The sequence below is a fragment of the Leuresthes tenuis genome, unplaced genomic scaffold, assembly GCF_036924035.1.
Source record: "Leuresthes tenuis unplaced genomic scaffold, fLeuTen1.0.hap1 SCAF_3, whole genome shotgun sequence".
Classification (NCBI taxonomy): Eukaryota; Metazoa; Chordata; class Actinopteri; order Atheriniformes; family Atherinopsidae; genus Leuresthes; species Leuresthes tenuis.
In genome coordinates this window covers 1,533,513-1,548,965 of record NW_027325357.1, presented here as the reverse complement: position 1 = coordinate 1,548,965, position 15,453 = coordinate 1,533,513, and the positions used below count along the sequence as shown (strand labels likewise).

The 15,453-nt window shown below is 41.4% G+C and overlaps 1 protein-coding gene across 2 annotated transcripts in view; it reads right to left on the bottom strand.

The window, feature by feature from the left end:
* Positions 1-15,453, bottom strand: part of grm7 (glutamate metabotropic receptor 7) — a 244,652-nt gene that overhangs the window by 159,924 nt on the left and 69,275 nt on the right. For both annotated transcript variants that reach the window (XM_072381382.1, XM_072381381.1), the window contains exon 2: positions 10,766-10,982. In XM_072381382.1, coding sequence (XP_072237483.1) covers positions 10,766-10,982 — 217 coding nt within the window. The remainder of the gene's footprint in view (positions 1-10,765; positions 10,983-15,453) is intronic.

The following is a 15,453-nucleotide window of genomic DNA, read 5'->3' as shown; positions in this document are numbered from 1 at the left end:
GCCATTTTGTTGTGAGAAATGACAGAAAATGTCCCTTTTAAGAAGCTAGAAGACATCATAAAACCTGGTTGCGCTCCATCTTTACGGCGCAGCTTCGCCAGCCAACCTCAGCCGAGCGGCAGCGCTTTAACCTGTTCTGAATGTGCGTGAAGCAGCAGTCTGACAGCTTGAGTTCGCAGCTCTCGGGCGTTTCCAGCGTCTGAAACGTTTTCCTGGAATCAGCTAAAGCTGGGTTTGATCAGAGCAGAGAGCATTTCCGAGGCAGCAGCGTGCTGAGTGTCAGGGTGATGGATAGACTAATATGTGGTGTTATGACTGCGGTGTCAGAGAGGAATAAGAGCTGATAAATGAGCTTATTCTCTGCGTCTGCATGTCTCGGGGTCTTTTTAATGTTTTAATGTACTCAGATGGGAAAAAACCCGAGAAGTCCTTGACACCAGCATCATTTCATCACTTATTGATTTTGTCAGATGATCAAACTTAATTTCTGCACTTCCTTTACGGCGTCGTTTCAAACGGTGGAAATGCTGGGGGACAAAAAGTGAATGAAGCAGCGATGATTGTGAGACAAAAACAGGATTTTATGGAGTTCCCCGCAGGTTCTGAATCAGATTTACAGGCCAAACAGGACGCGCTTTTACCATGAAACGCAGCGTTTTAATTCCCTTCATCTCCGTTCCGCTCATCTGGCTCAGAACTTAAGCTGGAGGACAGAATTTGGGCTGATTTTTAAGGTTGTCTGCTCTCGTATCTCCTGTTTGGCCTTGAGACCCAGCTGACGCAGAGCGATTGTTTAAGAGCATCCGCTTCGTTTCGGCTCGATGGTCAATCCTCCGGCGTGAAGCCGCCTGTGAGCCATCAGTCACGAACCCTGCGACAGACCTCGTTTATTCCAGCGGAGACGTGGATAAAAACGCTTCAATCCATCCTGATCAGAACGGAAAACGGGCCAAATAAGCGCCGCCGCTGCAGAAAATGGGCGATTCTGACAGCTGACACTTGGTTCATAAGACGGGAGGTTCTGGTGCAAAGTTCTGATTTTAGCTCCGGTTACCAACGAGTTCACAGGTCGAATGATGGAAGAAAGGATGGAGACGGACGGTGTGACCTGAAACTGAAGAGAATCATGTTGATCTGAAAGTAAAACACTGAAAACTCGGAGTTCAGGCTCAACATTAAACTCACTTTGTGTCGTTTAGTTTAAACGCCCCACAGAGACGGATCATTACGTCCTCATTTCCAGTTGTTACTCCGACACATCTGAATCTCAGCCTTTAGACACCAAAGCTCTGTCAGGAACACGTCTTTAGATCCCATCCAATGAAAACGCCTGTTTTTATAGAGCTCGTCTGAAAACAGCCTGACAGACGGTGTCTTTGGAAGCTCTGGGATCTGTGAGGATGTTTCCGTTTCGTGCTTTTGGAGGCAGTCTGGCTGCACCGTCCCAGTTTACCTGCTGCAGGTTGGTTCTGAGGTTAATTTGCAGAAGTGCTGCAGTTAACGAGGACTGAACACACGCTCTGAGCTTCTTCAACACTCCTCTAAAGGTAAATTAATGAGATCTGGTGTTTCTCTCTCCAGCAGCTCGACTCAGAAGAGTCACGATTCGCTGCAGCTGTGCTGGTGAGTCATCCTCGTGATGACCTGAACCCGGTCTGACAGACCCGTAGGAAGCTTTCATCACAGCATCGTCTCACACCTTCATACAAAACATCTTCCACAACACTTTTTACAGCCAAAGCAACAGGATTTTTAAATGTGAGCACACCACCTTAAAAAGTTGATTAAATCTCTTCTCACTGCCACCAGCAGCCAGTTTCCATCAGTACTCTGAGGACTGGAACTCCAGAAAATACCTTCAAATGAACACGACGTGAATTTATTTCCATGCTCAACTCTAACCGACAGTCAGCAGAGTTCAAAAGTGAAAAGTTGGACAAAATGGGGTCAGATAAGACGCTTTTATCCAAAGCGACTTACGCTGGTGAGCAGGGAGGGCAGGACCCCTGGAGGATTAGAACCCAGGTCACCCACATGGAAGGTGGCAGTCTTACTAGACTATATAACATAACACTGGGTGATGTCATCAGCTCGTTGCCAGGCAACAAACACAACATCCAGATGGATTCATGGCGTTCTCTGGAGGTTTTCAGCCACATCTCACTCTCTGCTTTACTCCCAGCTTTGTCACAAGTTTTCCAACTGCTCCATCAGGGAAAATAAAAAGATGGATTCTATGAAAACATAAAAGATAAAAGAAAAACATACCTCTGCCTGTCCTCCATTAGAAAAGTCAGACCGTAATCTGTGTTCTCCTCACCTCCAACTGTGCACCCACCGTTAAAACAACAACTTGTGACCATACAGACGCTAAAGAAGGGGTCTCAGGAAGCTGAACAAACTCTGAAGCGGTGCTTTGAGGCCATCCTCTGTACAACACAGTGATGTGGCAACAGAAGGTGTTCATCCAGAGGCTTCTTCAGCTCTCAAAGCATTAATTCTTGCAGCAGCAGTATCCAGATGCAACTTCAGCTAAAAAAAACATCGAAATTCCTCTTTGGTTTCCATTATTCGAACTACACCAACTTGTCTTTTATTTCCTGGTTATATAATCGACTAAAACGTAATTCTGGACATGTGATTGCTGTGATTCCTGTTTCTGGAACCAGGCATTTTATTGGCTCACAGAGAAGGGGTTTTTATTTTATCCGCTAAATAAATGTGGAGCTGAACTCAAACCAGAGGCAGGATGTTTCTTGTTCATTGATCTTACTGTGAAAATAACTTGATGTGCATCAAAAGCAACAAACTGCAACTTCTTAAAAATTTAAAGATCCACTGCAGTTCACTTGAAGACTCCTGAAATATTCATGTTGCTGTGACTTGTAGCTGCAGCCCGCAGGACGCCATCAGACCTCTTTTTAAGACGCTTGTTCTTAGCTGGACCAGCTGTAGAAAGTGGAGTGAGAGGAGGACGTTGTGGTGGGTGGGATCATCAGAGTGGCCTTTGGGCCACATCCCAGAACCTGACAGTTCCTTCAGCTGACTGATCTCACCCTGAATAGCTTCAGATCGGCCATCACTCCCACGGTAACACGCCGCCGTCTCTCCTCTTCCACATCCTTGCTGTCTGGAGTTCACGGCAGCAAGACAGGCTAATAACCAACTGACTGATACCTTCTAGGGTTCCCAGGTAATCAAATAAGCAAATTAGACGCTGCATTAGCTTGTGTGATGCTCCTCATATCTGTGCAGCCAAATGAATGCATAAATAAACAGAGTGAGGCAGCTGTAATTTAGGAGGAAACGAAGGAGGATGAGTCTGAACAGCACAGATAACTTGAGTTGTTTCTGCTCAGAAATGTCCCGATCCAGCCCTCATTTCTTTCTGTTTCCTTCCAAGCAGCCAGACTTCCTTATAATCTTTTAAAATGATCTGGAGCGTCTTATCAGGAGTTACCGGATGAAGAAAATCCACATTCTCATAAAAGGAAGCCAGCTCAGCAGCACCGAGGCCAGCCTGCGTCGGCCTGCTCATGAACTACAGGCGTTTGTGAGCCTTCTTCATGATGCTGGCTGTGTTTGAGGCCTGTGTGACGTCATTAGATTTGTACAGACGCCTGTATCTGGGCTATGGTCAGCAGCTCAGAGTGGAGGAGGGCTGTGAGGAAGCACAGGTTGTTAGCATCACACCAGAAGATGAGTTCTTCCACCTCTCTTCTAAAAAAACTGCACAAAATGATTTCCCAGGAACCCAACAGATTAATCACATGTGAGTAGCGTGTTTAGGAGGGGGCTCAGGACACATCCTGGGAGTCGGAGGTGGGTGAAACACCGTTTATCCCAGACTGTAGCCTGCTCATAAAGAGGGCCACGACCCAGATACACCCAGATGGTTTCACCACCAGCTGTGGAGGTTTACAGAACACCCGGAGAGAGAAAAGGGTGGAATGAAAAGGATGGACCCAACCCGGGGAGATAAGGGCTGGATGGATGGTATTAAACACAGAGCTGAAGTCCAGAAAGAACAGCCTGACTTCCTTATAATCTTTTAAAGTGATCTGGAGCGTCTTATTATGAGTTACCGGATAGTAACTCCACATTCTCATAAAAGGAAGCCAGCTCAGCAGCACCGAGGCCAGCCTGCGTCGGCCTGCTCATGAACTACAGGCTTTTGGGAGCCTTCTTCATGATGCTGGCTCTGTTTGAGGCCTGTGTGACGTCATTAGATTTGTACAGACGCCTGTATCTGGGCTATGGTCAGCAGCTCAGAGTGGAGGAGGGCTGTGAGGAATCACACCAGAAGATGAGTTCTTCCACCTCTCTTCTAAAAAAACTGCACAAAATGATTTCCCAGGAACCCAACAGATTAATCACATGTGAGTAGCGTGTTTAGGAGGGGGCTCGGGACACATCCTGGGAGTCGGAGGTGGGTGAAACACCGTTTATCCCAGACTGTAGTCAGCCCATAAAGAGGGCCACGACCCAGATGGTTTCACCACCAGCTGTGGAGGTTTACTGACATGGTTTTAAACACCCGGAGCGAGAAAAGGGTGGAATGAGTGGAATGAAAAGGATGGACCCAACCCGGGGAGATAAGGGCTGGATGGATGGTATTAAACACAGAGCTGAAGTCCAGAAAGAACAGCCTGATGTGCGAGTCGCTGCCTTCCAGCAGAGAGGCTGACAGCTGACGTTTCATCGTTCCTCTGCAGCTCCAAACCTGCCAGATGCTGATATTAAGGCTTCAGAATGTCAGTTCACGAGCTGACGGGCGACATCAGGGCGTGGATCATCTGTTTGCAGTGTCTGTGTTAGATATTTACACTCCTTCAGCAACATCTTGGGGGCTTAAAAACAGCAAGTTGAAGCCGTGACCTGTTTTTCCCAGCAGCAGCATAATGCATTGGATCATATGTGATAAAATGTGTCCTCGTCCAGCCTCCAAAGTGTTGCTTTTCCTCGCCCTGCTGCAGAATCCTACACGAGCTGATAAATCTGATCATTTTCAGCTTGTTTTGATGCATTTCTGTTTGTTTGAAGCCACAGATGACTGCAGCTTTCTGCTCATGTGAGTGATTTGAATCCAAAGCAAACAGCTGCTGCAGGTGGGCTCCATCTCCCCGAGAACTCTTCACTGAAGAGCTTCATGCAGCAAATAGCTGCGAGACATCGCACCCCCCCGCTGCGAGCTGCCTTCAGATGGTAGTAAGAGGCCCAGGCAGCCTGCAACAAGCTGGATGGAAAGCAAACATCTGGCAGCATTTTTCCTCCCAACTCTGCTGATTCAGAGATAAACTCTGAAGTCAAGAAGCTTTGGAACAGAAAAGCTGAGCAGGGGGCGTCTGCACTTCAGGGTTCACACCGGTGTGCTTCTGTAATTAGTTTAAGAGCAGCTTTCATTACTCAGACAGGGCGGCTTTTCACTCTTCAGCCTGACTGAGGTGCATCTGAATGTGGAAGAAGTTAACATGAGTGACTCCTGCTGAAACAGAGCAAATACTGAATGTTTTCATCTATTTTTAATGACAGCTGCAGCACAGGAAGTGCTCCGGACATGTCGGAGCATCGACTGCACATTTCCAACCACAGCAAATCTGCTCACATGCTGACAAAAAGGCGTCCATCTCTGGTTAAATCGAGCTTTGAGAAGAAACACCCTCCTCTCATCTCCCAGATATGGTTAAACTCCTTCTTTATTTCCGGTTTGAACTTTTGGAGAACACGGATCATTAAAAAGGAGGTTTTTGAGCATTTTTTTCCATTTTCTCCATCAGTTCTGAAGGTCACTTGACCTATTTTAACACAGTTCAAATGGGATTTTATGGTTTTACAGAGCAGCACCTCTGATTTGCTGATAAAAATGGATCCGATTCACTTCCCAAAAGCATTATCAGTTTGGAGAAGCTCAGTTTTGTGTCTCTACTGTCAGGTTCTCTGCATGTTACTCACCTAAAAGACAAGAGACAGATGTTCATGGACATTTACACAGATCTTCTTCTTTTCTTCCTCAAAATAGTGTTCTGGAAGGACTACTGAGATTTTACCAAAGATGTTTCTAATCAGGTAACAAGAACAGCTGTTTGTTGCATATTAAGAAAAGAAGAGAAACTGATCTGGACGCTTTGTTGCAGAGGAGAAGGAGTTCCTGCTCGTTAGAGACTGAGAGTATTTGAACAGAATAATTTGAAAAGCTCAGGTCTCATTCTGCTGTGTCTCATCGTGCTTTGAATTCAGATCCCTGTAACATCCTCTGTTAAAAGATGCCGATCTCTGCAGGGAACAGGGCTTCTGGTTGTCTTCGGTGCACCTTTTAACCACGTTAGCATGTTCATTAGGGCCAATTATACTGATACCGCGATATATATATATCAATATTTTGTTTCCCGATTTTTCAGCCGCGAGTATAGATTCATTTATTTATTTATTTATTTTGTAGCAAACTTATAGCAAACTAATGAAAAGTCACACGTTACAATCCGGAGACTCGTAACCAAAGTACTTTTATGTGGTTCTCAGACACTTTTCTTTGAGTTCAGCCTCCACCTTCTTTTCTTTCCACATCTGCTTTGCAGCTGCATCAGAAATCCAGCTGTTCTGTAGCAGATGAGGGAATGGCTGGTTTTCTTCAGCAAGCTGACAGCCACCTCCAGCTTAGGGCTGAGCGATTTTATCAATATCGCGATATATATCGATATTTTGTCTCCCGATAAAGTATCGATTATTTAGTCGCGATTATCGATTTATTTATTCTTTTAAGCAAGCTTTATTGAAAAGTTAAAATTAGTCAAAACACAGAACATTAAACATAAAACATACCGGGGGGGTCACATTATACAAAAAGTGATAAATTAGTTCATAAAAATGTTATATAAAGTGTATAACTCAGTGGTTTTGATGGTTTTTCTGTCTATAGAACGTAGGATTGTTGTAATTTATTGTTTGAGCTCCTTGTCAGAAATAAAAAAGATGGTTTGTGATTAAAGAATTTGGATTTGTGTTTATGGTATTTAGCAAGTAAAACAAGCAGGTTGATGATGTAATATTCACAACATAAACATGAGTCTGCGTACGCTGAAGACTCTTTTGTTTGTTTCCGTTGTCCTTCTGGTTCAAAGGTCGGACCACCGTCCAATCAGAGACGATTCATCTCAAATCACACTGTCCCTTTAATACCTTTCAGAAAATGATGTCTATTAAATCGTATCGAATTGTTGGCTGAATGCCGGGTATCGTATCGTGACATTAGCTTATCGCTACAGCCCTAATGTTCATGTGATGTTTGTTTGTTAGAAGACGTTAGAGGCTGAACGTTTCCACCTCTGAGCATCATTCACAGTCTGGAAATCAGACTCAAACTGTTGGGAATAAACAAACCAAAGGGAGGAGCCAAGTAAGGGTTATCTAACGTTAGCTTTAGCGACGTGTTCGAGCTCAGGAATATGACGTCAGGCGGTGTTTTAGGACGTAAAACTATGAAAGCTGAAAGATCTTTTAATGCACAGATGAATCTTTAAACTAATTCCACAGACTGAGTCATCCGTGGAAAGTTTTCAGCTGCTGTTGTTGCTATGACGTCTGATCTGTCAGTTCATTGGTTAATGTGACATTTCCATTGAGACGCTGCGGGACACAGAGGTGGAAGATTTCCCTGAACGCCGCTTCAAAAGGAACCTGGTGCACAGATAAAGAACTCTGCTCGGGAAACACTGTGGGACTGCTGTGAAGTTCACTTCATCCAGTTGCTGTTCAAAAGCTGCCACAGATCAATGATCCGGGGCTTATCCATGTGGAAATACTGGGTAAGTGTTTGGTGTTGGAACAGTTAGGAGATCTGCGGGCGTCCTCGCTGCTGCCTGGCAGCGCCGTGTCCTTTCATAATCCCTTAAAAACTCCAGCACATAAATGTCAGGACGATCCTAACTGGTGAGCTGTGAAGAGTCATCAGATTGCTGCAAATGTCACCGAGATTATTGTGAGAGCAATCAGCAGCACTGTGCGCCCTAATTAATTCCTTTCAAGCTCCTGTGACTCGACAGTTTGATCTGCTGCACGTTCAGAGCTGAAATGCTTTCAGCCTGTTTTTAGTCTTGGAAACATGATCAGTGCAGTGGTTTTAGATCCGTCGTGTTACTCAGAATCTGTTTGTTCATTAAAAGCAGCAGAATTCTTTATTAGCTGCTCCCGTTCGCACTGATGAACAGCAGGGCCTGAAATTTACTGCAGGTATCCCACATAATATAATCAGTATTTAATATAATATAATATAATATAATATAATATAATATAATATAACGTAATATAATTTTATGTAATGTAATATAATATAATGTAATATAACATAATATAATTCAATGTGATGTAATATAATACAATATAATATAATATAACATAATATAATATAATATAATGTAATATAATATAATATAATATGATGTAATATAACGTAATATAATTTAATGTAATGTAATATAATATAATGTAATATAATATAAATATAAATATAAATATAAATATAAATATAAATATAAATATAAATATAAATATAAATACAATATAATGTAATGTAATGTAATGTAATGTAATGTAAAATAATATAATATAATATAATATAATATAATATAATATAATAAAATACAATATAATATAATATAATATAATGTAATATAACGTAATATAATTTAATGTAATGTAATATAATATAAATATAATATAATGTAATATAATATAATATAATATAATATAATATAATATAATGTAATATAATATAAGGTAATATAATTTAATGTAATGTAATATAATATAAATATAATATAATGTAATATAATATAATATAATATAATATAATATAATATAATATAATGTAATATAATATAATATAATGTAATATAACGTAATATAATTTAATGTAATGTAATGTAATATAATGTTTCTCACTCAGCAGCTGTTAAAACAAAAACGCGAGGCAGATTAAAACATAGCTGAAGCTATTGAGGAGGCACAGTTTCTGTGTGAAGAGGAAACGAAGGAGCGTCTAAAACCTGCCTCCTTATTGCAGAAAACAAAGTGGCCAATACAAAATTTACTCATCTGGTTAAGTTCATGAGGAGAGTCCCGCTTTCAGAAAGCTTAACACAGAAACGCCAAGCTATGGTAGCTTCATTAATGAGAGGAGACTGTCAGAGAGGCACCAAGCTGTCAGAGAGGTCCTGAGTTTTCATTAATACGAATCCACCAACATCGGGAACAAAAAGCGACTCACATGTCAGGTTCTGGACCACAAACTCTCTGAAACTGTAGCTGGAAGAGCAGATGCTGCTGTAGCAAATTAAAGCTACGTATTAATCTGAGGTTTGCACCCCCCCCCCATTTATAAAGTAAATTTCAGGCCCTGGAACAGACTCTTCTGGCAGATTCTGTGTCAGAAGAAGCTTCTTTTTGTTCTGTGATGAGCTTCTTTTTTATTATTTTATTCTCACATGAGCTAATAATTCTGTCTCCCCTCAGATCAGAGCTGATGGTGTGAGTTTTGACTGATTGGATCACACTTTAATCACCTGGGAGGGGTTCCATTTCTATTAGACATATTCAAATAAAACGTGTTAACAGTGTCTCATCATTTGTTTTTAATTCTTTCTTTCATGCTTTTGTGACTTATCTTTAGCTTTGTGGTGTTTTAGCGGTTCTTTGTACAATATTTCAGAATCAGAAACTTTAAAGTTCACATTTTCTTTAACTTGTTCTCAGTCACTCGTGAATCTGTTGTTTGAAAGATGCCAAACTAATAAAATTAGATCGATTAGTGGTTACAAACCTTCACTGGAACAATCTCCCCTAATGATGATGATAATAAGAAAAGGTGGAATATGTTGAACTCATGGATGTGAGACTCATTAAAAGCGCATTTGGAGATAATTTGTAGATAAATGTGTTTTTTGGCCACATCACCAGCCCTGATTGGGGCTAAAAGCTGATTCATAATGTAAATATTTCTCTTTTTAATATTTATTATTGCAAAGGTATCAGTTGAATAATCGATGACCTAAATCATGGTTTGCTGCTGCCTTATGATGGATGTTAGCAGCAGAAAGTGAGTTCTGATGCTGGTCTATAAAGCTCTGAATGGTCCAAAATGCATCAGTGACCTCCTGACCCACTATGAACCTTCCAGACCCCTCAGGTCATCTGGATCCGGTTCTTTATCAGTTCCCAGAGTCAGAACCAGACCTGGAGAAGCTGCATTCAGCTTCTATGCTCCACATGTCTGGAACAAACTCCCAGAAAGCCTCAGATCAGCTGAAACTCTCAGGATTTAAGTCCAGTTCTATCTATTTTCAGCTGCTTTTGAATAAGCTTGAGTTTCATATTTCAACTCTTGATTTTATCTATTGTTCTTATTTCTTTCTTTTGCTTAAATTTTAAATCCTGCTTTTTATTTCTTCTGTTTTAATGTCTCTGTAAAGCACTTTGAATCCCCTTGTCGTTGAATTGTTCTATAAAATAAACTCGCCTTGCCTTTCATTCAGTGAGAACCTTTAAAAACATTTAAAAAAAACACGTTTGCTCAGACGTCTCCTCTGAAATGGTCAGATGTCAGCATTGTCATGGCAACAGGTGCATCACTACCAGCAGCCGCCTCAGCCTGCATCATTGGACGCCGATTAATCAGCAGAACCAACAGGAAAAGGCTGAGAAAATGACCACAAGATTAAATCTGAGACGGTGTTCCAGCAGAGTTCGGAGGAGAAAACGTCTGAGTTCTTACCTGCTTCTCTGGAGAGCTGCATGAAGGCGTCCACCCCCTTCTCGCCGTAGCTGCCCTCTGAGGCCACCGTGGAGACGTAGTTCCAGCCCATGGCCTTGACGATGTCCACCATGGCCTGGGCCTGGAAGCTGTCCGGGGGGACCACCCGCGAGAAGAAGTCGTAGCGCCGGTCGTCGCTGAGCTCCGGGGCGGTGGATGCATAGCTGATCTGAGGGATCTGAAGGGAAGGAGGGGAAACACCACAGATGAGTCACGGACCACATTCATGTGGAGATGGTGTCAGCATCCAGTAACCAGAAGCAGATCCTCAACTGAGACTCCGACCAAAGCAGAACTTAAAGCTTCCTTTAATGCAACATTTGATTCAGGGAACAAGAAAACAGGAAATGGGATGTTCATCCAAACTCAGATTGAGCTGCAGCAGCAAACCAGTCCAAAGGAGCCCAAACAAACAGGAAGTCCCTTCGGCTTCAGGCCTGATCTCCACTGATCGATTCAACACTTTTTCAACCACTTGATCTCGAACTTTCTTTGCCGACGGACTCTTGGAGCTGCTGTGTTCTGGGAACAGTTTTCTTAATAATTTTGATTCTCTTGAGTTCTGGACTGAAGCTTCAGACTGAAACCATTATTATTTCAACTCTTTGTTGCACAGAAACTGCTTTGAACCCAGCTGGATTCACATCATGTCTGTTTTGGACAAAGTTTCGGTCTTTAACACATGGAATAAGCTCCTTTGGTCTCGCCTTCTTCAGGAAGTTTCGTCCCATCTCAGATTTGACCCCTTCAGGACTCTGAGCTGCTCAGATTCTGAGTCTTTTGCTTCTTTCACACTAAATCTTGACCCAATCTTCTCCTCCTTTGCACTCTTGCTTTGACCAGAACTCAATCCCTTCAGAGTCTCTGACTCCTTATTCAAACTTGGATCAGGTTGAACTCTCTGCTCTTTCAGATTCAACCCTTTAGCACTCAGACTCTCTCCTTTCAGACTTTTATGGACTCATTTAGACTCTCGTCGTGGCTTAAAATCAGTCCTTATAAACCCAGTCATGCAGGTGTCTCAGCCCTGCTGAATACATTTAATCTGAGGGACCTTTCTTTGGTCTTTGTTACAGAATGTTATTATTTCCAGTTAGATGCCAAGTAAAGAAAAGGTTTGTAAAAACTAATCAGGGATAATTATTAATGTGGGAGATGATGGAAAAGCCAGTTTGCTGAAATGAGTTTGATGCAGGCAGGAGTGAAGCTGGTCACAGTAATTACATGAGACCAGTAAGAGTTCAGGGGTTGTTTGATCTCTGCCCATTAACGGCTTCCCTGATGGCCGGCAGAAATTAAATTCCATTCTTCAGAAAAAATTGCTGAAAAACTCTTAACGTTGCAAATCCCCCCAAAGAAACTCCTTCAATTAGCCTTTGATCTGTGAGGCTTAAAAGTTCAGCTCTAATTCTAACGCAGAGGAAGGCTGAAGCTCCCAGAATTCATAGTCAACATGCAGTTTATTACACAAGACTCATTACTCCTCATTCTTCTGATAAAGTAAATAAATTATGCAGAGAACTGGGAGGAAATGAGGTTTTATATCATCAGCGGACAGGACTTTCTGTTACTCCTGCACACAATCGGCAGCTTCAGTCAGACGGAAACCTGTTTTAACCTGCTTTTACTTTCCTTTTACCAAACAGATTTATACTCAGTTCAATAATACTTCATCTATTCCCAAAAAGTCAGAATATTATTTGAATAAAAATAACAGAAACTGTCAAACGGTGTTCAGACGTTTTCTTTTATTCTGGGATTTCTTTTCCAAATCAAATGTATTTAAACTAGATTTAATTCTTCTTTTCCATTTACATGTTAACATAGAAACTGTGCAGCTGAATAAGCTCAGACTGAGAAGGGCTGTTGTGATTTACAGTCTAGTTTTTTGGTGTTTCTTTGTACTTTTGTGTCATTTTATGCTCCGTATTTTCAGGAAATAACATCCTGCCCTCTAATTTTGCTCTAACCTATATGATTCAACGGTATGTACAATATTTTTTAACCCCTTAACTTCCACACTGAGAAAAAGAAAAGGAAAAATGCTTCATTGGTTTTTATTCCACTTCCTTGGAGTAGTAATAATGCGAATCAATGCTTTTCCCACAGGTTGGGGTGACACTTTGTGGTAAAACAAACCAGGTTTTACAGATTTATCTAAGTTTACTTGAACTAATCGAAGTAAAGAGTGTAAAATGTGTTAAACGGAACCCCGTTTGTACCAGCTTTATAAAAACGATGTTGAAATCTCTCAAAATATCTTAGTTTGGTAAATTGGAAAATAATGTTTCACTCGTCGGCCGCCATTTTTGTTTTTGTTCTGCGGACTTCACTGGTTTCCCCAGAACGTTTAGTCTCTTTATGCAGAATAATTGTCGGCAGGGCATTTGGCTTTAGTCTCCGTCTATAACCGGCAGCATCTGCGAGCTCTTTCAGCAGCTTAGATCGGCTAAATGCATCAAATGTATCTGGAGAAGTGGTGACAACAGGCGGGTTCTGTGGAAGTTTACAAGCTCCTTTCTTCTCTTCCTGTCACTTGGAAAACGGTGTGTGCTGACATCCCTCCCCTTGTTTCCCTTGGATTGGTAATTACAGCCAGAAGCAGCACAATGTGCCGTTATTGTGCTTTTCTGGCTCCGGAAAACAGCGGCAGCGGCTCGGGGCACGAAGCAACGAAATACCCAGCATGCATTGCGCTAGTAAAACAATGGCTGCGCCCACAGGTGAGAATATATGTTATAAACTGCGATTTTTGAAGAAATAACAATTCTGCATGATTCTTTTCAACAACATCTTCTAGTATAAGGAAAAGAAAGCATATTTATGCCTGTTAGTTCTCACAGTCGGGTTTAAACCGGACGGATGTTGAAGGTTTAAACCTAATTAATGTAGTTATAGTCAAAAGTTAAACAGTGAAATTCAAGAAGCAATTTAAAAGAATTCAGTTTCAGTAACAAAAGAAAAGAGAAGACGACAACAGTCAGAAATGTTCTCAGCACCCTCACAGAACCAGAACCGGCTGCTATTCTGCAGCACTTCCTCTCTCAGTCCGGTCAGGACCGGATTCTGAACCAAAGTTCAGTCCGAAAAAGACCAAAACCACCAACAAATCGCCATGAAAAGAATCTTATTTTTGGGCTTCAGTGATTTAATTATAAGAATCAGTTAGAATCAGAAAAGCTGGGTCTGTTCTCCATCTGAATTATTCCTCCAATCAAACCGGAAACGGTCCCTAAAGACGCCTCTCAGCTGAAAATGTGACACTTGGTGAGAAACACTTATCTGGAGAAACGGCATCGAGATGCCAGAGAGGACGAATTTCAAGCCGATTTCATCCTAAATCACAAAAAGTCTGAAGAATCTGAAATAAATTAAAAAACATATAAATGAGTCTCAGTTTAAATGATGATGAATGCAACCAAAATAACTGAAATGATTAAGATAAACATAATTGAACAGAAATCAATTTTTCTGCTTTAATTTCAAACTGCATTCATTTAATTTTGTGTTCATGTTGTTATTTATTTACTTTGCCACTTAATTTAATTCATTTTAATTGGAATTTATTTCATTTCTTTATTTATTTCTACCTTTGACATTGTATTGATCCATTTATGTCTTCATTTTATTTAGATTTCAGCATAAAAAGTGAACTGTTTGTAATATTATTTACTGCAGTTACATCCTCAGTTACAGTGTTTCTGCTTCAGGATGCGATCCGTCCTAAATACGACCAAATAAACAAAGAATACAATTATATAAATCACAATTAAAGTGAATAAACAGCAAGCTGAAATAATACGATTATTCTTTCAAAGATTTGACTTAATCTTGGTAGAATGCATCAACATATAACTGGTTTATTCAGCCGATTATTCAGGAGAACATTCAGTTTCTATCGAGGACACTTTCAGAGCTGCAGAAACAGACAAAGTAAAAGCACAGAAAAAGGTTGATTCACACAGAGAGACGCCTTTTCGCTGCTCGGTTTTAATGGGATTAATAACTGCTGGAGCTGAACTTAAACAGCGAAAGACTGAATGTGGAATAAGTTCCTCATTCTGTTTCATTCAGGATCAATAAACACCAACAGATTCCAGCAGTTACTGATGATCAGATCAGTTCATATAAAACCGTGAAGCAGAAACTCCGTTTCATTCAGTTAAAAGTCTAAAAGCTGACGTAAGATTCATTTTCTCTGTGATTCCTCTCATCCTGAAATCCATTTAAATCAAGAATCTTCCTGTTGTCAGACATCCGTGAAAGCCTGCAGACAGAAGCTGCTCAGAGAAACTTCCTGGTCTGCCCAAAGCATCATGGGAACTGTAGTCCCTGCAGTGTCTGGAAGCCTGAGACGTGTCCTCAGAGCTCCTGCAGCACATCTGGGGACCGGTTCTCTGACAGAGCCCTTAAACACGCCTGCTGTGAGCCGGCAGATGTTAAGATGAGACCACAGCAGAGACCCGGACACGCACTCCTCAGACCAGCCTCATCCACCAACCTGAGGCCGAAGCGACTTCACTGGTTTCCCCAGAAGGTTTAGTCTGTTAATGCAGAATAATTGTCGGCAGGGCATTTGGCTTTAGTCTCCGTCTATAACCGGCAGCAACTGCGAGCTCTTTCAGCAGCTTAGATCGGCTAAATGCATC